Source organism: Gigantopelta aegis, chromosome 6 (genome assembly GCF_016097555.1).
Source record: "Gigantopelta aegis isolate Gae_Host chromosome 6, Gae_host_genome, whole genome shotgun sequence".
NCBI classification, from domain to species: domain Eukaryota; kingdom Metazoa; phylum Mollusca; class Gastropoda; order Neomphalida; family Peltospiridae; genus Gigantopelta; species Gigantopelta aegis.
This window is the reverse complement of record NC_054704.1, coordinates 57,173,980-57,199,738: the sequence shown is the minus strand read 5'-3', so window position 1 is coordinate 57,199,738 and position 25,759 is coordinate 57,173,980. Positions and strand designations below refer to the sequence as shown.

At 39.6% G+C, this 25,759-nt stretch overlaps 1 protein-coding gene across 30 annotated transcripts in view; it reads left to right on the top strand.

Moving 5' to 3' along the window:
- The window catches only part of LOC121375254 (centrosome and spindle pole-associated protein 1-like), a 121,211-nt gene that overhangs the window by 74,109 nt on the left and 21,343 nt on the right, over positions 1 to 25,759 (top strand). For 28 of the 30 annotated variants that reach the window (XM_041502621.1, XM_041502613.1, XM_041502601.1 and 25 more), the window contains 16 exons: positions 156 to 297; positions 693 to 742; positions 1,475 to 1,527; positions 1,856 to 1,900; positions 3,270 to 3,478; positions 4,204 to 4,257; positions 7,151 to 7,300; positions 9,020 to 9,157; positions 9,819 to 9,884; positions 12,028 to 12,090; positions 12,884 to 12,973; positions 14,157 to 14,189; positions 14,451 to 14,478; positions 14,934 to 15,022; positions 15,534 to 15,589; positions 16,109 to 16,233. In XM_041502621.1, the coding sequence (XP_041358555.1) occupies positions 156 to 297; positions 693 to 742; positions 1,475 to 1,527; positions 1,856 to 1,900; positions 3,270 to 3,478; positions 4,204 to 4,257; positions 7,151 to 7,300; positions 9,020 to 9,157; positions 9,819 to 9,884; positions 12,028 to 12,090; positions 12,884 to 12,973; positions 14,157 to 14,189; positions 14,451 to 14,478; positions 14,934 to 15,022; positions 15,534 to 15,589; positions 16,109 to 16,233 (1,391 nt within the window). The remainder of the gene's footprint in view (positions 1 to 155; positions 298 to 692; positions 743 to 1,474; positions 1,528 to 1,855; positions 1,901 to 3,269; positions 3,479 to 4,203; positions 4,258 to 7,150; positions 7,301 to 9,019; positions 9,158 to 9,818; positions 9,885 to 12,027; positions 12,091 to 12,883; positions 12,974 to 14,156; positions 14,190 to 14,450; positions 14,479 to 14,933; positions 15,023 to 15,533; positions 15,590 to 16,108; positions 16,234 to 25,759) is intronic. The other 2 variants (XM_041502599.1, XM_041502610.1) reach the window with 2 other exon arrangements.

Here is a 25,759-nt window from a genome sequence, read left to right as displayed (position 1 = left end):
ACAAAAGCAAGATTTTTTTTAGATTAACCTTGTATCATATATTCATGTATAATGAGTAAAACCATTTTTAAATAAAAAATTGAATCATAATTTGAAGTGTGACTTTACATAATTTAAAATATTTTGCTAATTTGTTATTGCTTTGTACTTTACAGGGGTGGAGGTGGTGGACATTACGGAGGTGGGGGTGGAGGAGGTTATGGAGGAGGTGGGGTTGGACCATTACCCCTTCATTCCGATGAGAAAGATGACAAAAAGGTTAAACAGCAACAGTATCAAGCTGAATTAAAAAGACAGGTATTCCAACAATATTCAAATATTATTTCACTAATTTCCTACAAGTTGTTCCAGATTCTTCCTATTGGGTCAGATGGAGGACAGTGTTTGTTTATACCCACCACCGCCACAGAATAACGGTTTTTTAAACCATGCATGTGTGGGGAAAAGATATGGCAGACTCACCAGGATTGAATTCATAATGTTCAAAATATTGGTTTTTAGCTTGTGATACGATTTTGTGTTACAATTGAACTCACTTTAGATTAACTTCAGGTTTTCCACCTCTTATTCATTCCCACTTGTAACCTTTCTGTCATTCCATTCCGAGTTGTAATCTTTCTGTCATTCCATTCCCAGTTATAACCTTTCTGTCATCCATTCCCAGTTGTAACCTTTCTGTCATTCCATTTCAGATGGAGGAAGCGAGGCAGAAGAAACAGTCAGCAAAGATGGAAAAAGAAATGTTAGTTTACTATATGTTTTGTCTCTGTCTGTCTTTCTGTCCATCTGTCTGTATGTCTGTCCCACATACAGTTTTCTGGACTATATTCACAATACCTCAAAAAATGTTGAGCTCACATTTTGTTTATAGCTTTTTCATGTAGAATTACAGTTCAAATGTGACTTTTATGGGGATTTGCCTATTTTTGCCAGATTTAGGGCCATGTGCTTTAGATCGAAACACAGACTTTTTCTTAGTTGACATGATAAATGCTGATTGAGACTGTCTATGACAACACATTTCAATCACCATAATATGAATTGTTTGGTTCCTAGTTTGGCTTATTTCAATCAGTTCTCTACTGAAAAATATTTTGTGATTCAGTTTAAATAATTGTATGGTTTTAGTTGACAATTTTGACAAACTTCAAACATGTATAAAAATAACTACTTAAAGTTTTCAATATTGGAGAAATCTCACTTCAGATAGCAGTTGCTAGATTTAGAATAGTATATTGTACTTAGAAGACCACTGTGTTTATATAATATCTGATTTTGTTAATGAAAATAATCAAAATCTGTGTGTGTGCGTGCGTGTGTGCGTGCATGCGTGTGTCTATCACTATGAATTTCTCACTTTTTCACAAACACAACATATATACACACATACACACTATTCAAGATACATATTGGACTGCAAACTGCACTAGACTTGTTTTGCTCTGTGGTACAATATTAAGATTTTCTCTTCCAGGTATGACAGAAAGTTTGAAGAGGAGTACAAGAATTACAACCCGTTTGGTAAAGGTGGTGGAGGAGCTCCAATGAGAGACCAGAGAGAGGAAATGTCATTGGAGGAGCTCCACCCCCATGAGAGACACACCCCGAGAGTAAAGGTGGTGGAGGAGCTCCAATGAGATTGGTGTCATTGGTGAAACCACCCCCCCCCCCCCCCCCCCCCCCCCCCCCCCACACACCCCGTTTACTAATGGTAAAGGTGGTGGAGGAGCTCCAATGAGAGACCAGAGGAAATGTCAGGAAATGAGAGACCAGAGAGGAAATGTCATTGGTTAGTGAAACCACCCCCACCCCCACCCCCCCCACCCCCCACACACCCCGTTTACTAATGGTAAAGGTGGTGGAGGAGCTCCAATGAGAGACCAGAGAGGAAATGTCATTGGTTAGTGAAACCACCCCCCCCCCCCCCCCCCCCCCCCCCACACCCCGTTTACTAATGGTAAAGGTGGTGGAGGAGCTCCAATGAGAGACCAGAGAGGAAATGTCATTGGTTAGTGAAACCCCCCCCCCCCCCCCCCCCCCCCCCCCCCCCCCCCCCCACCCCTTTACTAATGGTAAAGGTGGTGGAGGAGTCATTCACCCCCACACACCCCGTTTACTAATGGTAAAGGTTTCAACGTATTGAACACAGCTCTTCAGTTTGTTCAGTCATTCTGAAATAAACTTGAATTATTTCAAAATAATTTGAAAATCAATATCTTTTTATATTTTATATAAAATAAGTTAATGTTTTGCTTTTCACTTCATTTTTCAATGATATACCAGAAATGGTGTTGTCACGGTAATTGTTTTTAGCCAGATACCAAACAGTTATTGCCTTGTCAATCTACGGTTTACAATTACGCCATTGACTCACAAACATGGACTATTTGTTAATACCTTTTTCTGTTATTTTGAAAGACTGTACATTTTTGTTTTGGTTTGGTTTTTATGTTAGCTATACTATTATCTGGTTATTGAATTACTTCTGGCAAAACTGTCTTCACATATACTTGCCAAAAACAAATATACTCCTTATATGTTTTAACATAAAGAAATATTTGTTGGTGTTTGTTTATATATTCATTCAAAGTATGGATGCATGTTATATTTCTTTACCAAACAATTTTACCACTATATCCATTCCTTTACAAGGCATCTAATAAGACGTCAAAATTGTTATATATATTCATGTTCCGAAACTGGTGACTTTCACTTTTCTAATATTTATGGCTGTTCCAACATTTCTTGATGCTCACATGGGAAACTTTGCTATATGACAGCCAATTTAGTGCTCATTTGAGGGGTAGATATAGAAATAAAAAGCTAGCTATTTGCATAACAACTACCTCTTTATAAACATTGATATACTTAAGAACCGTTTCATATGCCTAATTTAACTGATTTCTATGCAAAGTACAATACTTTAAAAAAACTATTTTTAAATTCGGCTACTCAGAAAATGCACGGGCAAGTCATAAAAATGCCAAGTGCACACCCTGTTAACCTTCTGTACATGCGTGATCACCTGCACTGGACCTTCAAATTAGAACCACAAAACCTTTACATAAAAGTGAATCTACTTACAAATTTATTGAACAGGTGTTACTTAATAAATCAAGTTGGTCAATTTGTGCTTATTTTGACTATTTTTTCAGTACTTTTGAATAGACAAGTAAATCTCTGTGGTAAATATTTAATCAAAGAAAAACCCCGTTACTAAGTACATGAAATGTCTAATTTGACTGTCTGTGATTTAATGTTTTGTGTAGCTGACTTGCGGACGGTACTAAAGGACGGCTCTGGACAGTCGACTGGAAATTTGGCAGGATACGAGTCGCCCAGGAAATGGAATCCATACACATCACCTCGGCCTCCGTCTCCTCGCGACGACAAGATCAAAACTCCTCCCAAACAAACGACGGCACTCGGGGACGTGACGCACGCTCGGGGCGGACATGGCATATTTGGACAACCGAAGGTGATTAAAACTTTATACTTGGTGAACTCTTGCCATTTTATACTTGGTCCTCAAGTTTAATGGCAACATTTTATGAGAAACTGAAAAATAAGAAAATTTTAATGTTTTCTACAAGGTTAAGAATAATTGTTGATATCCATTCTAAGATCAAATTCAAATGTGAGTAACTCCAGTTCTTAAGAAACTTTATGGCCTCAGTCTTCATAGACAAAAATACACCAACACTAATGAAAGTTGCTGGTAAACACCCACATATACAGCAACAGTGTCCGACATACCATCTGTCTGTCCCACATATAGTTTTTTAGATGTTTTGTTTTAGAATGCCTTGAGATATTGAGCTGAAATTTTGTATATAGGTTTATAATGTACTGTTACAGATCATGTTTGACTTTTATTGAACTGGAGATTTAAAAATTTGTTTTCTGGACTTTTGTTTTGTAATGCCTGTTACTGATAAGTTTATCTTTTATGGTGATTTACACACTTTTCACTAAGGTATGTCTGTTACATTTAGGAGATACAAAAAAACCCATTTGGTTCGGTAAGGGACATGTATTGCTTTAGCAGGACTCTAATAAAGCTTGTTATATTATTGATACACAGTGAAACTGATGGGAAATAATAGTATTAAATCTTTTTGTTACTGTTGATTATAGTCTGTCATGACTAACCTGTTGTATTTTGCTTTCATAAAACATGAGATGTATTGCTTTATGTTATAGACGGAAGCTGAAAAAACTGAGGCCGATCGATACAAAGATGAACTACAGAGACAGGTAAGCTTTTAAAAAATGTTGATCGTCAGTGGAAATCACATAATTATATAGTTTTTAAATTTATATATTTTGCAGTACAATACATTTAGAAGTATTTTGACAATATGGAATGGAATTATGTGGGGAATAATTATGATAACCATGTTTTTTTCTGTTATTTTATTGCAACCTTAATTTTTAAAAATATTTTATATGTTTCTTGTAACAGTTTTTATTTTGTTGACGCTATTAATATTTTTAGTTATATTACTTGTGATTATATTATTAAACATTTGGTTTGAATATATTGAGATATTCTCATGTGTGGATTCATTGATATGCCATTGTGAATTAATTACTACAGATGATGTTATACTCTCATTTGTAATTGGTAATACACTGAATATGTTTGAAATAAAAACTGTAAACATTGCAAGTTTTAACTAATAATGATTGAATAGATGTGAGAAACAGTGTGTATTCCTCACCAACACACCCACTTTGTGGAAATGAACTCCACCATGTGACCTACAATTTACATTATCCGATAAGACAAAATGCTCGAAACATGACTAATAAAAAGTAAAACTTGTAGCTAGTAATAAAACATTTACTGTCAACAATGCTACTGAATTAATTTTTGACAAGAACCACGTTGAGTGGGTACAAGTTTATAATTTTTATTCACATAGATTCACTTAAATGTTTTATAAATACATGAAATAAAGTTCATATTTGAATTGGTAAGGATTATTTTCGTGGGTTTTTGTAATTTTTATATTTTATTAAAATTAAAATTAAAATTAGGCAAAATGTTTTAAAAGTTGCATATACATCCGGGCACGTTTGGCCAGCTGTCCAGTATTTATGTCTATTATTCCTGATAACAGTGGTTTTCTGACCAGAATTAAAAAAAAACAAAAAAACTATGATTCATATCCCAATATTTGGTGATTTTTGTTGTTGGTAAAACGAACAAATTTATTATCACAATCCACTGTCACAATCAGCTATCGATCCCAGAAAATTACTGCAACACGCCGCCATTGTTGTCAAGTGAAAATACTTGCCGAAAACACAAAGTTTCAAAGTATTTTCCATTGAAAAAAACTAAACAAAAGCCATCATCTTGTTAAGAAATCTTTTTTCTTTTATTATATTTCCGTTCCTGGTGAGTGCCGTGTGCAAAACGGTGGGAAATATGAATTGGGGAATGTACTATATGCAGCATACAGTATGTTGACAAGATATATCACCTGCAATAATCAGAAGATTAAACAGTATTTCATTATTATTTGATCGCGTTTTCTAGCTTTACGACAAGCAGCTGACAGTAGACTTTTGATTAGTAGACTGGCCACACAGACATTCAAATGACGATTATTCACACTGCAAAGTGGGTCAATCGAACAAAACTAGTTGCAAGCATATTTGGTTACTAAAAATCGAGATAACTTTCACAATTTGTTTACCAAACCAAAAATTCTTTCGCAAATTTTTATTATTTTTTGCAATTGGCAAGTTTAGTGAACGACAGCACAAGCCCTGTGTTTTTAATGAAACATAATAAAAATAATTTTAAATTTTATTACTAGAAGTACCGTATATCTTCGCCTGTAAGTCGATCTCGGCTATAAGTCGAGTCCCTAATTTCAAGCCCTGAAAACTTTTTTTTTATTGACCCGTTTATAAGTCGACCCATGAAAAACAATGTATAAATATTGAAGTATTTCTTATTTTCAGCACATGAGAACAATAATGTACAATATCTGAACAAAAGAAAATTATTTTACAAACTTCGTTTCAAATTTCACGTTTTGTACATCGCAGTAATATTCCAATCAAACTACATAGCATCAAAACGAAATATTCCCTTAGTAGAGAGTGAAAGCTATTTGACTGTTACTGCATGGCATTGTACAGCATGATTTTGTGCAAAAAACAACTTTATTTATAAACACTGACAACAGATCACTACGATAAAACTGAAAGTACATGTATCATCGGTTAATCACATGTTTTGCCGCCATATTAATACATGTAAGGAGGATAACTCTGGAAAGTGCACTGGTTTTTGTACCAAATGATATGTGTCCCTATATTGCTCTAGTGAACTGCAGAGATCAGTCTGTTTTAAAGGAAAGCTCAGTAATATTCATGAAGTTAATCACCGACAAAACATTGTTTGAATAACCATTAATGCCAGTGACCAGATTTCAAAATAAACTCAGGCAACAGGTAGTTAGTATTGTTTACATTTTTGCTATTAGTGATGACTGTTATTTTAACTAAGTGGACTGTTGTTTTGGCATGTGAGAGATCGCACGCCTTTTCAAATAACCAAAACCGTTACAATGCCAAAAAAAATAGGTTATAAAAAAATAAATGTGTCAAATTAACATATTTGTGTATAAATACAGGGCATACTTTAACAATAAAACTTGTAAAATAATCCCCAAAACGGTAATATTTTTGGGTGAAATTTTTTTACTCTTATAAGTCGACCCCCCAAGATATAAAATAATTTTTGGGTGAAAAAAATTCGACTTATAGGCGAAGATATACGGTAGTAGTATTTTATATCAAAATATAGAAAGTATAGAACCGAGTGTATATTTCCAATTTTTTTCGAATGAACGTGGAACATGGTGAAAATTATGAAATGTACCGGTAAATGTTCACTTCACCTATTTTTATCAAACTTCTTCCCTTTTTTTCTGGGAAGGAAGAAGTCACTTCTCCTACTTTTTCAATTCTAGATTTGTTTTATTTTACAATTTTTTTTCTTCTGATATACAAATACACTGGCTTGATGAATGATTAAAATGTAATAGTACCACGACTAAGTGACTTTAACTAAGACTAAATAGATGAACAGATGTTGAGAGTACACAGATGACTGTTGTGTTTTAAGATTGAGGAGAAGAAGATGCAGAAGATGTTGGAGAAGGAGAAGGAGCGCATGGAGGAGCAGATAGAAGAACGGCGGATAGAAGAGGAACGGCGGCGCATGCAGATGGAGGTGGAGGAGGAGCGGCGCCGCATCCGAGAGAAGGAGGAGATTGTGAGTTTTATCTGTCAGTTCATTCCCAACCCTCACATCATATCCGAGAGAAGGTGGAGATTGTGAGTTTTATCTGTCAGTTCATTCCCAACCCTCACATCATATCCGAGAGAAGGTGGAGATTGTGAGTTTTATCTGTCAGTTCATTCCCAACCCTCACATCATATCCGAGAGAAGGAGGAGATTGTGAGTTTTATCTGTCAGTTCATTCCCAACCCTCACATCATATCCGAGAGAAGGAGGAGATTGTGAGTTTTATCTGTCAGTTCATTCCCAACCCTCACATCATATCCGAGAGAAGGAGGAGATTGTGAGTTTTATCTGTCGGTTCATTCCCAACCCTCACATCATATCCGAGAGAAGGTGGAGATTGTGAGTTTTATCTGTCGGTTCATTCCCAACCCTCACATCATATCCGAGAGAAGGTGGAGATTGTGAGTTTTATCTGTCGGTTCATTCCCAACCCTCACATCATATCCGAGAGAAGGTGGAGATTGTGAGTTTTATCTGTCGGTTCATTCCCAACCCTCACATCATATCCGAGAGAAGGAGGAGATTGTGAGTTTTATCTGTCGGTTCATCCCCAACCCTCACATCATATCCGAGAGAAGGAGGAGATTGTGAGTTTTATCTGTCGGTTCATCCCCAACCCTCACATCATATCCGAGAGAAGGAGGAGATTGTGAGTTTTATCTGTCGGTTCATCCCCAACCCTCACATCATATCCGAGAGAAGGAGGAGATTGTGAGTTTTATCTGTCGGTTCATCCCCAACCCTCACATCATATCCGAGAGAAGGAGGAGATTGTGAGTTTTATCTGTCGGTTCATCCCCAACCCTCACATCATATCCGAGAGAAGGAGGAGATTGTGAGTTTTATCTGTCGGTTCATCCCCAACCCTCACATCATATCCGAGAGAAGGTGGAGATTGTGAGTTTTATCTGTCAGTTCATCCCCAACCCTCACATATCCGAGAGAAGGTGGAGATTGTGAGTTTTATCTGTCGGTTCATCCCCAACCCTCACATCATAAGTCTTTGAGCAGCTAGTCTCACATTACCAAGTCAAAAGACAAGATGTACGTTTTATTTTTTTCACAGTGGTGGAAGCGTCAAGACCAGTTTGTCTGAAACTATAAGTCCGTGAAACTTGGTTTATAGTTTCAGCTGTCAATGTCTATCACAGTACACTAACAATTTTGTTTATGATAGGTGAAACATTTAATTCCATGGAATTCTTGTTTGTAATTTGTAAATATTGTTGCAGACATTGACCCTGGACAAAAGACAGCTGGGCTCTTCTCATGGTAGCTAGTTCTACTTTAAACTTGCTACCAGCACTGTTGCTTCTAATTGTAATGTTGACCACCATGTATAACACTATATCGGTGTAAACCCATTCTTTGTTTGGTTCTATGTGCCTCGCTCAAATGACTTCATGTTATTTCCACCACTCATAGATTTTTAGGCAGAACCCTAAGACAAGTCTTACAGTTTTGTTTTGACATCTGTTTGTTATCTTGCTATTTGATTATACATCATACATATAATGCCTTTATGGCACATAAAACAAATCCATCATATATCATCATGTTTCCATAGTTGTTATTCAGTTTTCTCCCTTTCACAGTGCACTGTATTGATTGATGTGTTGGTGCACGTTGTGTCAGGGTCGTTTAACATGAAGCGGTCAGTTTACTCTTTACAACTGTTTACTGCAGGCTCGTCGTCAGCAGGAAGAACATGCTCGTCAGGCGGAGGAGCGCAGGCGAGAGATAGAGAGAAAGAAGAAGGAGGAAGATGAACATCACCAGGAGCACCTGCGACAGATGGAGAAAGAACGCATGGAGAGAGACGCTGTAAGTACTAGGTCATCAGAGAATTAGAGATACCACCATAAGAATTCATTCATAGTGGGGTTGAGATTAGCCGAGTCAGTAGAGGCATCCACTGAGGTGCTTCGGTCATTGGATCAAACCTTTTTGGTGGATCCGTTGGATTTTCCCCCATCATGATAGGTATAACCATCTCAGGTGCTGTTGTTCCTAGTGCATATAAAAGATCCTTGCTGCTAATAAAAGAATGTCTTAACAGGTTTCCTCTGACACTATATTCCAATGATTTGTAAATCAGTGTTTTCTAGTGGTGGTGTTAAAGAAAGCAAACTTTTAACTTTTATTCACATAGACAAGATAACTTGAAAAATAACAACAATTCTATGGTAAGAGAACAATTTAAGTGATGAGAAAATAATTTGTCTTTTTATTTACTACAGTACAACATAATAATTAAAATATAAACACATCTGATTCTTCAGTTTTAATAGAACTTGAGTCTTTTTGATGTCCTTGGACATTGCCAATTGCCGATATATGCAACTCAACACTCTCATCACCATTTTTAAGACTAACTAGTTGTTTTGATTAGCATATGTGATGTTTTCAGTTCACACACAATTGGTTTGATTATATTGTGATGATATGAATGATCTAAAGAAACATTGATGTGATTTGTTTTCAGGCCCAGAGGCAGGTAACCTCTCCACCCATTCCCGCTATGCGATCAAAGGGAGGTGATAATTCATCGGTAATCATACATCTTTGGTATCAGTGTTTGGTGTGTCACACAGCATATGGGAGATTTCATATATCATTTGTTTTAGTCGGATTTCTTCTCTGAATAATTTAGAATAAGACTGCTCCCTATATATCGAGTTATTAAAAAAAAAGTCCCATAAACTGGTTTTGTGTTAAATTTTTAAGTTCTGCATTGCATATTTGTTTCCACTATTTAACTTAAAAGGTTGGACTTTTTTTAATGACCTGATATATATGTTTTTAAAATTTTACTATATTTAACCTGTTTGTATTATTAAGTTAGCATTCTCAAAATTTCCAATTTGAACATGCTTCAGTGCCCATAAATACTTGTACATATTTTGGCTAAAAATGATGCTGATTTACATTCTAACAGTTGGTGTTATTCCAGCTAAAATAACGTGAGATCAAAATTGTTCTTCATGTGAATGATACAAAAAATATTTCCTAATTAAATAAGCATTTATATTTTTGAGTTCAGATTTAGGACTGAGGTTTTGTAGAATTCAGTTGTAATTGTATTCTTTACAAATATAAAGAAAAACAGTTAGTCTGTTTTTTGTTAAAGCACATATACTTTGTTTGATAATGCTAACTTAATATTTAGAAAAATATTGTTCTGCTCTTACTACAATCATTTTATTATTACAATAATAATATTTATCTTTCTCAGAATATCTAGCTTTGCACATATTTATTGTACATAGATTGAAACATGAAACTAACCACAGAGTATCCATCTATTGTTTAAAGATAAGTCCATTTAAAAACTAGAGACTAGTTAAAATACATAACCTGACCTCTGACAGATGAAACGAAGAAGAATGAAAGAAGTAACTACCACATAAACAGAACAGTGAATGATTATAGCAATTGGTTACCTGTTGGGATGTTCAGGTCAGTCCAGAAGAAAGAAAGAAGTAACTACCACGTTATGAGAACAGTAGATGATTATAGCTGACTGGTTACCTGTTGGGATGTTCAGGCCAGTCCAGAAGAAAGAAAGAAGTAACTACCACATAAACAGAACAGTGGATGATTATAGCAATTGGTTACCTGTTGGGATGTTCAGGCCAGTCCAGAAGAAAGAAAGAAGTAACTACCACGTTATGAGAACAGTAGATGATTATAGCTGACTGGTTACCTGTTGGGATGTTCAGGCCAGTCCAGAAGAAAGAAAGAAGTAACTACCACATAAACAGAACAGTGGATGATTATAGCAATTGGTTACCTGTTGAGATGTTCAGGCCAGTCCAGAAGAAAGAAAGAAGTAACCATCACATTATGAGAACAGTGGATGATTATAGCAGTTGGTTACCTGTTGGGATGTTCAGGCCAGTCCAGAAGAAAGAAAGAAGTAACTACCACATAAACAGAACAGTGGATGATTATAGCAATTGGTTACCTGTTGGGATGTTCAGGCCAGTCCAGAAGAAAGAAAGAAGTAACTACCACGTTATGAGAACAGTGGATGATTATAGCAATTGGTTACCTGTTGGGATGTTCAGGCTAGTCCAGAAGAAAGAAAGAAGTAACCATCACATTATGAGAACAGTGGATGATTATAGCAGTTGGTTACCTGTTGGGATGTTCAGGCTAGTCCATAGGACATGAGGGAAAGTGCCATAGGTTAGAGGTCAGGTTATGTATAGGATCAAAATAACTAATGGATTCATGTGCCAGACACAGATTCAGATAAGAGGGCACTTCTAACAACACACTTAGCAGATATAAGACATCTGGTTAAGTATTCTTGAAAGAGAAAATGATCCAAGTTTTCTACAATTTTCATTCCATTACAAATGCATTTACAGTCTCACTTAGGATAAAAATAGCACATAGAGAAGTTAATATTAAACCACAAATTATATTGTACATATTTCATTTGGGCTATTCCAGAAGCGATCACATGGAATCATGAGGCAAATTTTTCTTATACACCACTACTGAGAAAATACAATTTTATTTCAGTTATGTGTGCATAAAGAAAACATTACAGTATACCCACAAGGTATAAAGTAATAAATATGATGCCTGCCGCCTCCACCATGTGATCAGCTGTGGAACAGTCCCTTAGTGGCGTATGCTAGATACAAGTAGTTCTCACAGAGCCTAGCTTTGTTGTGTTTCAGGGCTCCAGTCAGCCGAAGCCTCCAGCGTCACCGCCAGTCCCTGCTGTGAAGACAAAAGCTGCTGTTAGTGTAGTTGCTAGTTACATTAATTAATACCATTGTGTTAGCAAGATATAACTCTCTCTCATCATCTATTAGCTGCTTTTTGCTGTGCTTCTATCTTTTCGCATCAATTAAAATTGCATAAAAAGTGTATATGTTGATGTGTTATGATACAACAAAAAATGAAATTGGGAACCTAAAACATATGAAATGGTAGTATGAAATATTAAATTTCCATTTAAATAATTTATAAAAAGAAAACAAGCCTTATCTTGTATTATAGCCTTATCTTGTATTATAGTCTTACCAGTGTTAATGTGTGTAATACGGAAATAACAAAGTATGTTAATGGACTCTTTTTCTATTACTGATGATAGTTTCAATATTAAATTTCACAGTTTACATTGATATGTTTGTTTTATTTCGATCTTACTAAAACCTGACATGGGCTCATGCTTATAAAACTTTATAGAGTCCAGACTCGTTGTTTAATGATGTTACACGCATACAATTTGTATGGCGTTGTCATGACATTACTGTCTAAGACTAGAGTCTCGAGTCTAGAAGTCTAGACTCTAAAGGTTTTATAAGCACCAGGCGTGGGATCTTGAAATTGTGAACGTAAGTCTTGATCAAATCTTAATATTCCTAAAGTCAAAGGATTAGTCTGTAATGTGAAAATATTCTGCTATGGCATGAAACCAGTCATGTGATTTCAATTGATTTCTCCATTTGTGCTTTGTCTCGGCTTTTCTAACCCTTAGATAATCATTTCTATTGCTTGACTTTCGAGGTAATGGTATTTGTGTTTCAGACTTCGGACCCACCCAACCCACCTCAGTCCCCTCCAGTTCCTGCAGTGAAGACACAAGCCGCTGCTAAAGAACCTGCCAGGCGAAATAAAGCTAGTATTTCTTGCTTGTAATGCAAACCACTCACAGTTCTTTAGTTACTGCATTGTTGTTCATTGCCACATTACAAACTATAGATGTCATTTAATGTTATTTAATCTCAATCACTATGTCTCATAGTGAATGAAATGGGCAGTGTTGAAATTCTACAATGCATCACATTTAGATCAAAACACCAAAATTCTATGTTCTTTTGATGTAATATTTGTCAAGAAATGGTGTCTTTTAAACATTCACTGCAGTACATTAAGTAGAATACATGGGAGCAAAATGTACCTTCTTTTGTCTGGAAGTGAAAAACTCATCAAGAGATATCCTAATTATCTTCACCTTTTGCCCTCCACCCCATCTTTTAAAAGCATTGTATTTTGGGGGTGTTTGTGTCATTTTCCTGTTTATTGTGCAGTGATTGTGTAGCACTCTTTTTCTTATTCACATTTTTCTGTTTAATCTGTAGATGCTATTTAACACTCTTTACATTGCAGTACCATTCTTAACATTAACAGTGTAATGTTCAGATAGTATATCTTTCATTCTTAATGGGTACATATATACCAAATGTAAAAATCTAAGGATCTGTTACAAAAATGATCATATGATGTATTGGAGTGGGGTCTACAGCAGTTTACTTTGGTGTATTCAATTAGCTGTTGTTTATATGGGTTGTTGGAGAGTAAAGGTTTAATCACAGTCCTTGATGACAGTTTTTAGTGATTTTTGATCAATTTATAATTTTTGTGTTGATCATCATTATCTTTATTTCACACCCAATAGCCCAAACACCCAAAACATGTTTTTCATGTTTGGGTGTTGTTAAATATTGAATTGAATTGAGTTCTTTAGATAGTTGATAACATTTATCATGCCTGTCTTTAACGTCTCTGAGTCCTTTGTAGCTGTTTCACTAACAGTTAACAACTTTTACCACTTACCTCATCATTTCATTTCATAATTATGTACAGATGTCATGATAACAGATTATTTTCATGATTTCTGAAGAGTTATCACCCCATGCATTATTTTCTCATTGTCCACTCCATGAATGGATTAGGATGGATTCGGATTAGCCAAAACCACTGAAAATGTCTATTGGAGGATGCATTATCAGTTTTGTAATTTGAAGCAGGATAATTTTTGTTATTTTTAAGAATCTTATTTTGTTTTCTGTCTTTGCAGCTTGATCGCACATCCCCACATAGCAGACCTCAGGTTAGTGTGCTACGATGTGACTTGAGCTCAAGTTAAATCTGCATTACAGTTAATATGTTCATTGAATATGTAGGGAATTGTGTGAGTTTATTTGTTACTTCTCTAACCAGTAAGAGTTATCCTTTTCAGGTTATGTTAAAGTGTCAGCATATTTTCACATAAAACTTTTAAACTTTCAAACTAATCAAAGTTAGTTTAAACAGTATTACCATCATTTCAGCAGGTATGGTATATTCATTAACTCTTTTCTTCTTTTTTCAGTCAAACACACATTCATACCGAGCTCAAAGTAAGTTCAACAGATAATTCACTTTATCCATAGAGAATTTTATTTCACTGATTTGTGATATTAAAATTGAGTATTTATTTAAAAACTGAGGCATTAAGTTTATAAGAAACTTGTCTCTGAATCATTTCAAGTTTTAATATACTTTTTAGTTTTTTTGGAAAGGCAAATTTAAATTTGGGACCCTTGTTGGTATATTACATTATGTAAACTTTTTTTCATTATCTAAATGTGTTTTTTCTTACATACTGTATTTACACAGGTGAAAAAAAAACCAACACATTCTTTTAATGTTCTGCACTAGAATGTTTAAGTATATCCTGTTTGATATTGTATTAATATTTCCTCTTGTAGGTTGGTATAGTCCTATTCTTTCCTTTCTTCCTTTGTTGATCCTTAGTTCTTCCCGTCCTAGGTTTATTCTCTCTAATGTTGAGACGTTGTATGTATTTTGTCAGGTGCTGATGTGCTCAACCACCTGGCTCAACTCAAGTCTCAGCTGCAGGCTGAGCGAAACCGAGTGGAGACCATGCTAGATCAGAATGAGGTTTGTAGACACATCGTTTTAGAATTACCACCTAGAAACAGTCACAACATTTTCACAAGGTCTTTTTGTCTCTGCTTTGTACAGAGATAGCAGTTTAACATAACAGTTTTTTCATTCAGATTAGAACAGTATATTGGTATTCGTATTAGATTACGGTATATTCTTAATGCATTGTATCAGAATGATAGTTATAGTACATGTCCGGAATAAGAAATGTGCACAACATTTTATATCAAAATAAGGTATGTCATAAATACATTATATCAGAATGAGAAATGACAATATTGTATCAACATTAAGAATCATGGGCTTCTGAATATATAACCTTGCAGCCAGGTTGTTATATCATGCTTACCAGTTTTGCTATAAAATCAGTATTGTAGCAAATTATTTTTTATCTAAAATATATTTGGTTTGCACGAATATAAATTATCAATAAGATAAAAGTTTACTTCTCAGAAGGATTATTTTTGTTTTGTTCTGATGTAATACTGTGTTATTTTCCTTACAGCGAGAAATAGAAGTTTTTGATCCACGATTGGCTCAAAGGCCTCCACAAGTCCCAGGGTAAGTTCATTATAAATCGGTTGATTTTTTAAATCAAACATCTAGTATCTGTTGCATAACATTAGTTACATCCCGGTTTCATTATGTGTCAAACCATGCATGGGGACATACAAATATTACACAGTACCAGTAACCAGCATCAGATGATATGCCTACTATAATAATTAGTTTTTTTATTCCAATTATTTTTGCAAGAGGTGAAGTGCTTTTTAAACTTAAAATGTGCATGTTCTTTTATGCGTAACTAATCTTGTTTTCATCAAAAAGATTTATGATTTTCCTAATTAAAACAATGCATACATCTTTTTTTGTTGTTGAATATAATAAGATTGCTTTGTTTCTATGCTTGTGAATATTGAAAATATTTCCATAATGTATATATTCAATTACTGTTATTAGAATTACACATATCAACAGTAAGCCTACTTAAACAGTCTTTCTTTTAGATGTATGGCACAAACTTGATATTTTAACCCCTAATTACACTGGAAGAATTAGTGTCAGTTTGGTCTTTGACAGACGACAGAATATGGATGTGTTTGAGATGGCCAGGAATCGAGATGCTGTGTCGGTGAAGCGAACTGGAACAGCAACAGAGTATGCCAGCCCGTCTGCACTGCATGATTTTGAGAAACTAAAGCAAAGTAAGGTGGACTGTTGACATGCACACAGTGTATCTGTGGTTCGAGTGTAAGCCTTGTTTACATGCACACAGTTGTGTTGTGATTGTCATGAAGTCTGTGAAATCTTCCTATAATTTCTGCTATATCTGTACTTCTTGCTTTTAAGTTCTGGAAGTTCATGGAAGAGTACTCAGTTTTTAGTGTATAATATGCACACATGCTGCTTTTTAAGTGGTCATGGTAAATTATTAATATACACATTTCAACCTCCCAAAAAGTATTTCTATAGACATTACCTGTCCTCAAACAAGTGCACCTCCCCCCCACGCAAGTGGTCTGGTCCGAACATCCCAACAGCCAATGGGATGGCCTAAATTCTTCTACTGTATACTGCTCTCTAGTTCCGGTCACATGACTGTAACTTCCTTCTTTTTCTCTTCGCGAAAGGGTCTGGAAGTCTTTTGTTTGGCTCTGTTTTTGGAGTCAACTTTTTTTAGAAAGACCTGTTGGTTTTGTATTCGTGTTGGGTGAAATGTTTTTCACCTTACTTTCAAGCGTTTATACAGAAATGTTGTTAGCTTCGTATAGCTTTTTCGGACGCCATTTGCACAATTCTTCGCTTGGTATTAGGTGGAATGTTGACTTTCAAGCGTTATTTCGTATGAAATGCTTGAATCTTTGTTATATGCCGGTTCTTATGTCGTTGTCGTGTCGGACGCCCCTTTTTTCGCCTTATGAGATAAACATACGTACTATTAGTCTACTTGAGTAAGAAAGGGGATAAATCAAGAACGTAAGAGATAAACATATTGTAATTACTTATTCATAAGTGGAGGAAGAAGGGGGTAAATCAAGAAAGTAATGAGGGAAACATTTCTATAGGGAACACCCCCCAGTACCTGTCCTCAAACAAGTGCATCACCCCAAGCAAGTGGTCTGGTCGAACATCCCAAAAGCAATGGGATGGCCTAAATTCTTTACTGATACTGCTCTCTAGTCCGGTCACATGGACGTAAACTTTCTTCTTTTTTTCTCTTCAGCTAAAGGGTCGGACGTCCTTTGCTTGGCTCTGTTTGGAGTGTCACTTTTTTTATAAGACGCTTTGGTTTTGTATCGGTTCTGGAGTGAAATGTTTTTTCACCTTATATTTCGTTCGCTTCCGTTATTTTCGTTTTTTTTTTCGTTTAGGTTTTATTATTATTTTTTTTCATTTTTTTTTTATTTGTGGTTTACATGAACTGTCTTTTTAATAAATTAGGCTTGTATGTTCTTCGGTATGCGCTGGCGTTCGTAAAGCGTTTATGAAATGAAATGTGTTATTTTGCGGTTGCGGTCAGGACGCGATTTTGCCAAACTGGGGTCTGTATGAGTTGGCTGGTGTTAGGTGGAGCTGTTTTACCTTCCAATTTTAGTAGCTTGTCTATGTCCTATGATTCGTCGTATTTCGCTGGGTAGCTTGCAAGTGTTAATTACTGAAAGTGTTGTATTAAATCGAAATTTGGGTTGCTGTCGGACGCCATTTGCAAGAATGGCGTCCTTTACTGGTTACCGGCTTTGTGTTTGTGTTTATGGTTGGTTGTCCTTCTCTTTCACAGATTGACAAAAATACTACTATTATCAGCTGTTACTGTATTAGCGTCAGTTACAAGAAGTTGTTACTTGCCCCCCCAGTGTTTGAGGGGCAGGCGACCGAACTCGCGATCTTATGATCCATTAGGTTGTCGTGCTTCCGTGTTGGATGTCTCACTTCAAGATATGCGACCTGTGTGCGGGGTCGAGGTCTGATGGCGATTTGCGCTTCGCGGATTACATGAATGGTCTCTGGCCCCGTTGTTAGTCGTATTGGACAGGACCAAGAAGGGGATGTATTCACCTTCGATTGCGGGACTCCGTGGCTTGGAAATGATTACGTTCAGATTTCTACGTTACCATGCATGCAAAGAAACCATGTGTCATCTTATGGGCGACCTTACCCCCCCCCGGTGGGTTCTGTGCGTGGTCAGGTCGCGTCGGTGACAGTCCCCTCTTCAGGAGGTGCGGCCCCGCTTTGCCTGACATTTGGTTTTTTTGGATCGGCAGTATTCATTGCCCTCGGACAAGTCAACCTCAATCAGTTTAGTCGTTTCCCGGCCACCAAGGATCACGGGTGAGTTGATTGGGATTCTGTGTGTGTGGGAGGTTTCTGTGAGTCGTGAGCCGGGCACGTAAAGACTTCCCCCGCCCTGCAAGTATCCCTACAGATACAGACGATCCACACTGGCCATTCCCCCCCAAAACAGCCTCAGACGGACCTCACCCGGATCTTCAGCGGGGATGATTTACCGTGCAGGTCACCTTCCTGCGCCATCGATTAGCTAGCGGGACGTAGGCCGCTCACCCGCGACCCTGTACACGGCAGCACAGATGTTCAGCGCCAACCTTCAGTGGATGTGGACTTCCCAAACGGCCTCAGAGGGATTCTAGACGGCGGACCACGCCACGGTCCGGTGTTCACAACGGGCGCGGCTTCCATGCCGCGATACATCGATTGCCGCCCGAGGTCTCAAGTTTTCAGCCCGATGACTTTGTGTGATGAGACGCTGTGGCAGATGCTGGAGTGTATTTTTATGGGAGGCTTTTTACTCCCCCCGACCGATCTACGGGCCATATTGACTATGCTGGTGGTATTGCCTTAGGCAGAAGTGTGGTCATGTCCTCTGCGTCTTGCGTCTCCAACACGGCGACCGCCCACCTGGTCCCGGTTTCTCCGGTATGTCATCGGGCCTATGATCCAGGTCGAATGGCCTCCCCCGGTTCACGCTCGCGATGCCGTACATGTGACTGTTTATCTGAGGATGTATCTGGCCTTATTGGCGTGCTGGAAGAATACGTGGATTGCTCAGAACAGCTAGTGCGGAGCCACCTGATACCCATTAGGGACTGTTTGGCTGTCGATCTCTGAGAGTGCTAATTGGCCGCTGGCCCAGTCCACCGCAGATTGCCACCCATAGAAAGGGTTTTCTCGCGCTACGTCGCATTATTATCGCCACGTGACACCCACGTCCTGGTTGCCCTCCTGGCAGCGTCGGACCATTACGACGGTGTCGCGCCATTTATACGCCACATCGGCCCCTGTCCGGCTTAATATACTTGCCGTGCTTACTACACGTAGCACTACCGCGGAGCCCTAGTGCGGTATCGTTCAGTTACTCAAGCACAGCGACGGGAGCCCACTGTATACGAACTGGCAGTTGCGCCACTGTCTATCGGCTAGCACGGTTCGGCTAACCGTCTTCCGTCAAAGCGTTATCGACTTCTTCGACATTGGCTACAGCGTCCAGGGTTCGCACGGCTCCTGACGTGTGTCAATCGTTAACGGGACCCATCTAACCAGTGGCATGGCGATCCGGGTGTCGAGGTCTTAACTGCTCGGCTCCTGACCGGGGAGCCGTCCATCGGTCGTGTTTCCCGGATTGCAGACCCAGGGGAACATTGGACGAAATTGCCGCCAGCCAAGGTTATCGGGGACCAATTTTCCAGATGATGCTAGTCCCAGTTCGGTACCCTTCCGTATAGAAAGATTCGGACGCATGTGGACCCACATGGCATGTGGACGGTGTTGTACTCGCTGCACGGAAGTTCTATGATCGGAAGTCGAGCTTTGTGTCACTGACACAGTCAGGCTTGGCAGACACATCGTATAATGTTCCGTTTGCCAGGACTGATCCGATGGCGACACGGTTTCCTGAGTCGACTTGTTTGTGCTGTTCCACTCCATTCCGTCACCAGCTTACATATCACCGTCTTCGGCATACCGTATCGCTGTGCAACGTTTGTACAGGCGGCCGTTGGATGACGGCATGTTTCCGAGCGGGACACCAGACGTCTTCGGAAGTAACGTAACAGATGCATTTTCCTGTGATGGCGAGTCTCAGCGTACCATGGTTTGTAACAATGCTGTGCCTACTGTGATGTTTCTGGCGACCATAGCGGTCCTCTCTGTGCCAGATGACAGAGGACTATGCTTGTTCCAGCGTCGACCTTGATGTTGGTCCTTACATTAATCTTCCGTGATACTCGATTGACACTCACGATTGCACAGGACGATCAATCCCTCCCTCCCCCCCCCCCCCCCCCCCAGCCCCCGGCACGTTCGACCTTGAAAGCCGATCCCTTCCATGACTCCAGCCAAGGCCGGTGCTATCTTGGAGACATGTGGCTCTAATACAGTGTTTGCCGTGAAGGGGTATTCAGACGTTACAAGCGAATCGGTGCATTGTTGACGCAAGGTCCGTCGAATGTCCCGGTCAATTTGTGCTTTGCAGAGGTATCTCCTTGCACCGATACCTTCTCTTGTTCTGAGGTAGGTCAGCGACATTCGCAGATCTATGCTTCTCTATATCCTTGTGTGCGATCCTCAAGACCAGTCGCTACTTTCCGCTGGTTCCGGACACAGTATCCAGTTGCCATCCCGTGTGTACGGGTTTTACCGTCCGCCAGTTTCCTATGGTTCATTAGGGCTCTGGCTTTCGACTCGCGACGTGGGACACGTTTTTACCGCCAGGTCCGTAGACCGCTGCTGAGACGATGGTGCTCTGCAGTGTTTCGCACCGGTGGGGTGACAGCTCCAATTGATTTTAGCTGGTTGGCTTGTTTTGCGCTGCTCTCACTCCACGTATATCGCAGGATATGAGCATCAGCGAGTTGCTACACGCTGTGTCTTGGCTCTGCAGAGTATCACCGGCCCGGTCGCTGTTTCCGATGTCAACATTCCGGGATATCACTCTATCTTACGTTCAAGAAGATATCATGGCTCCAGTAATTTTGAGGTCGAGCGAAAATTTGAATGTCTTAGAAGGTCGCTGGGATCCAGTGTGTTTCATGATCATGCTTAAGTCCAATAACGCAGATTGCGATCACGTGTTACCATGTCGCCTTGCAGCCCCATAAAGCAAACAAGACTGTTTGGGGGCTGTGGTCTCCAGAACGGAAGCCGATCTACACATATTCCTGGTTGGAGATGTTTGGTAGTCTACGTCGATATCCTGTCATGGCCGGAGAGAGTGGTGTCGGGCGCCTCTCTCATGGTAGCCACAGATAGTACGGACCCGCAGGCGGACTTTATCAACCGTTCGTAGGGCTGGAACCCAACTCACAAGCAGCCTACAAGCTGTCGACGGATTTTCCGGTGCAACTTCGGGCTCGGACCATTTAATCCGTGCCAACTTCGGGTCGTGATATTCCAGTGAGTGTGCAATGTACTAGCGTGACATCACTGTCTAGTCCGTCGTCTCCACAGCCGACAGAGAGGATGCTCCATCACGAGAGACGGTTTGGCTGGTGTGCGACAGACTTTGGACACATAACATCGAGCTCTTCGCCACACACGATTTAACCATCAGCTGAGGGGTTTACGTGCTCTCCGGTGGCCAGATCCCGAAGCGCTGGATCTCGAACGCCTTTGGCCATCAGCTGTGGGGAAATAGTGCCATTGGAGACGCGTACGCGTTTGCCTCCACCCAAGCCTCCTTCCAAGGGTGTCTTTCAGATGGTTTTCAGCTGTACCATTGTCGCTCTGTTAGGCTCATTGCTCCCGATGTGGCCATCCAGGATGTGGTATCCACGATCTAACTATAAGTACTTGCCCGAGTCCACATCCTTTACCGCTGCCAGAGATGGGATTCATTCTGTTGCTGCTTGCACCACGTCGAAGAATGTATAACATCCACGTCAGACGCAGGTGCCAAAACTGCACCCGTGGACTTTTATCTCAAGAGTTTGATGGAAGCAAAGGTTTTTCTTACACCGTCTAGCGCTGGCCGTTTGGAAAGAGCACACAGATCATTACTACTGCAGGCCTTACAACTGTAAGATGACTTTTCTTTCCACCGATGGTGGGTCCGGAAAAAAAGATCAATCCTCAGAGCTATCCAGAATACCTCGTCTTGCTGGAGTTTGGGCCCGTGTATCGGCGCGATTCCGCTTTACGATGAAGGGGTCTACCAATCGCTGACGTATCGTTTCGGTTCATTGTATACGGTTCGGTTGATGTCGCTACTGGTGAACGATATGTCTCTCGGGTATTCCTGAGGATCCATAAGAATGAGCATAGGTTTTCCACCTTGAATGATCGAAGTTACCACCGGTTTCCGGCCACCAAAGATGGGACCTGATCTGGTGTGTTACGCGCTTTATCGGACGTCTCCGCACATGATGAGGGCCGATGCGAATCCTCTTCCTGCAAGACTTGACGCGCAGAAGACCGGGTTTTTACTCGTTTCGCCACGGCTGCCCGTGTCTCAGAACTTTCCTGCCTCTTGATGTAGACTTGGGTTACGTTTTCACCGACGATCGGCGTGACAGTCAGATTTGGGCGTTCTCCTCATGAACTTTGGTGCATAAGAATCCAGTTACCAGACCAAGGGCCCTCGTTTTCTGTTGTTGTGCAGGGCCCTATCCTCTATTCGTGTTGCGTGAAGCCGGATGGTGAGGGATCTTTGGCGTTTGTTGCCTTGTTCAGAGCCCTGCACCAGTACACGACCGAGTTCTCTAGGACCAGGATCTTTTCGGACAAAATTTCGCAAAAGACTTTTCATTTGCGGTAACCCAGATGGCGGTTGAGTGGTATTCCCTCAAACACGGTGGCCTCCGGGATCCGGTCTTTCTATCCTGGCCCGCGTATCAGGAGGTAGGTTTGTATCAGCTCCATCTGCACATTCTAATTCCGGCTTGAACTTCGTGCCTCGTGGGCTGCCCACGATTGTCCACTGCACCGCAAACACACCCATTAAGCAATTTATCAGCGTGGTTTGTTCTGGGCGTACGGACTCTCAATCTTCGCCAAATTATTGCCTGAGGGATATATCCCCAGAAGACGTTGAGGGCGTTCCATCATCTGGGTCCGTTTGTTGCTGCACAGGACTCTGTTGAATACAAGCAATACTCGTCGCCGTTGAGGCTGTCTGATTCGGGCTGCATACCGAGATGTCCACAGAACGGACAGGTGAGGATTGCTTAGACTTTTGTTCTTTTGCACAGTTCACGCACCTGGTGCCGGAAACTGTTGTCTCGATAAACCTTAACCCGTTCACTGCATGTGGTTATTGGTTGTCGTTATTGAAACTAACAGATCTTTGGTTGTACTAGACAGAAAGAAACACATCTCGGGGGTCTCTGTTTTGTTCAATGTTCGACGGATGCACCTCATAAAGGTTGTCGCTTGTTATTGAAAAAACTATAACACTTCAATACGTGAGGGTTACCTTAAACACCTGCATCCCTGGGTGGCTGACGTCTTCCCAAACCCTGTGCAGGAACCAGCATAAGATGTGGCTTCAGCCTCCTGGTGCATGTGTTCTAGAGGAGCCGTGACCGCCAGCTGCTGACGGATGACACCATTCTCCGGTTGTTGGTTACTAACATTCAACCTGCATTGGTCTTGTGACTGGGCATCCATAGGAGGAGGGTTTACCAAGGTTGGCCGTATTCTTCCACTTAGTCAGGCCTCTTTTCCGGTTGGGGAGTTAATCACCAAGCATCTACGGATCATCGGCACCACCCACCCATCTGGTGAATGCTGCACTTGTGTGAGGACAGGTAATGTCTATAGGAAATGAGAAAAAACTTGAGTGTTTTCTCTTTTATAGATACATGACTCTGTCCTCCAAAGATTCATCCCGCCAGGGGCCCTCCCCGCTTCCTGTGTCTCCGTGCGATGCAGCTCATGGAAAAAGAAGGAGAGGTACACTGTCATGTGAACGGAAATCTAGAGAGCAGTATACAGTTAGAAGAATTTAGGGCAATCACATTGCTGTTGGGATGTTCGCAGACCAGACCACTTGACGTGGGGGGGAGGTGCACTTGGTTGAGGATCAGGGAATGTATTCTATTAAAAGAGGAAAAACACTCAAGTTTTCTCCAATCGTATACTATATCAGAATTAGGAGTTAAGAAGGGTATAAATAAAAAAAAAATATTTGGTGTATTTAAAGGTAGGGTCCAAAATCAAAACACAGAGCCTTATGTGTTGGAAAGGGGGGATGCATACCTGACCACCAATACACACAACTGACACTTGAAACAAAATGTAATAATAAAAAACCATGATATTCCTGCACGAAATGGGGGCAAGCCATGTTGTTTCGTTTTTGTGAACGACCGGTGGTATAGCTTGGGGCGAAGTGACGTCAGCTCTGTCCATCTCCAGTGTCTAGCACAGTGTAAACAAAAACGCTCTAATTTACGATAAGTCGCTTTGATGTCAACAACCTGACTGTTAAACAACATAAAAAAAAAAAATAACATGGAACTTGATAGTATAAATAAACGATGTAAATAAAATATATTTCATTTGCATTCAATAGAACGAAATGGAGTTATAGTATTTTGCTTTTTAAAAAAAATGACAAAGAATAAATTGATTCATGATATGCCTATTGGTCGGAATACGTTCAGAGCAAAAAACGGACCAACTCGCGATACCCAAGTTGATACTTTCTTTGGGACGATGTAATGGTCAGGTTTAGTTTTGTGATTGTTAGATGGGGAAAAGTTCTACTTAATCAAGGGTTTTACAGAATTACCCAGGTAAAAATGTAGGGAGGTGAAATGCCCATTAACTGAAGGGTATCCGTACGGTTTCCCCCAATACCCTGAATTTAATAAAAGGGACTCTTTTAGGGTGTTGATCAGGTCTGGGGACCGTTTTAAAATACACTGCCAATCAGGAACCACAGGTAAAGGCCCAGAAAAAAAGACCAATTAACCAAGAAAACACCCGATATTATTTCAGTTCATGGATAATTTAGTACCAAACATATCATATTTCAAACTTGAAAGTGGTTTATTGTGTATTGAAACAAATTATAATAAATTGTTGCTGGCTTACGGGTGGTTTATTACAGAAATGCGATGCTTCGCAAAAAATCAGGTATGTTTTGTTTTTTCAGTCGAAAACTAAATTCCTACAGACAGTTAGGGTTTCGTAACCACCATCGCCAGAGGGTTATTATGGGAAGGTACAAATGGCGGCCCGTTTATATAATAGCCGCACATTTAAATTTTTTTAATTAACATACAATTATACTGGTTAATTAACAATAATGTGGTTATTGTTGAATATGATCCAGGCCAAATGCCTTAATTTTCCCCTTTAATAAAATTTAAGAACTGGTACAGAATATGAGTAAAACACTAACCCCGGGTTGTGATACAAAGAAAGTGACCACCAGGGCAAAGGTTTGAAAATGAATTGTTTTAAGTTTTTAGAAAGTTCTTTTTCCCCCCCCACGTGGCTGTATATCCAATGAAGCCCTGTTTTGATCCAAGGGGTATTTGGGTGTGGTTCCTCGGTGATTTTATTTTCACACAAATACCCTGGAATTCCTGTTGTGCAATAAGATAATCATTAATTACAAGGGGACAGCTATTTTCAGATTTCTAAGAATATTCTTTTTTTATGACCGTCTGAAATATGCTGGTTGGGGGTTTTTTGGTCTGGGTTGTCATTAAAGGGCATTCCTGTTTGCTGCAATTTTAAGATGTTGTGTAACAGACTTTTTATCAATTG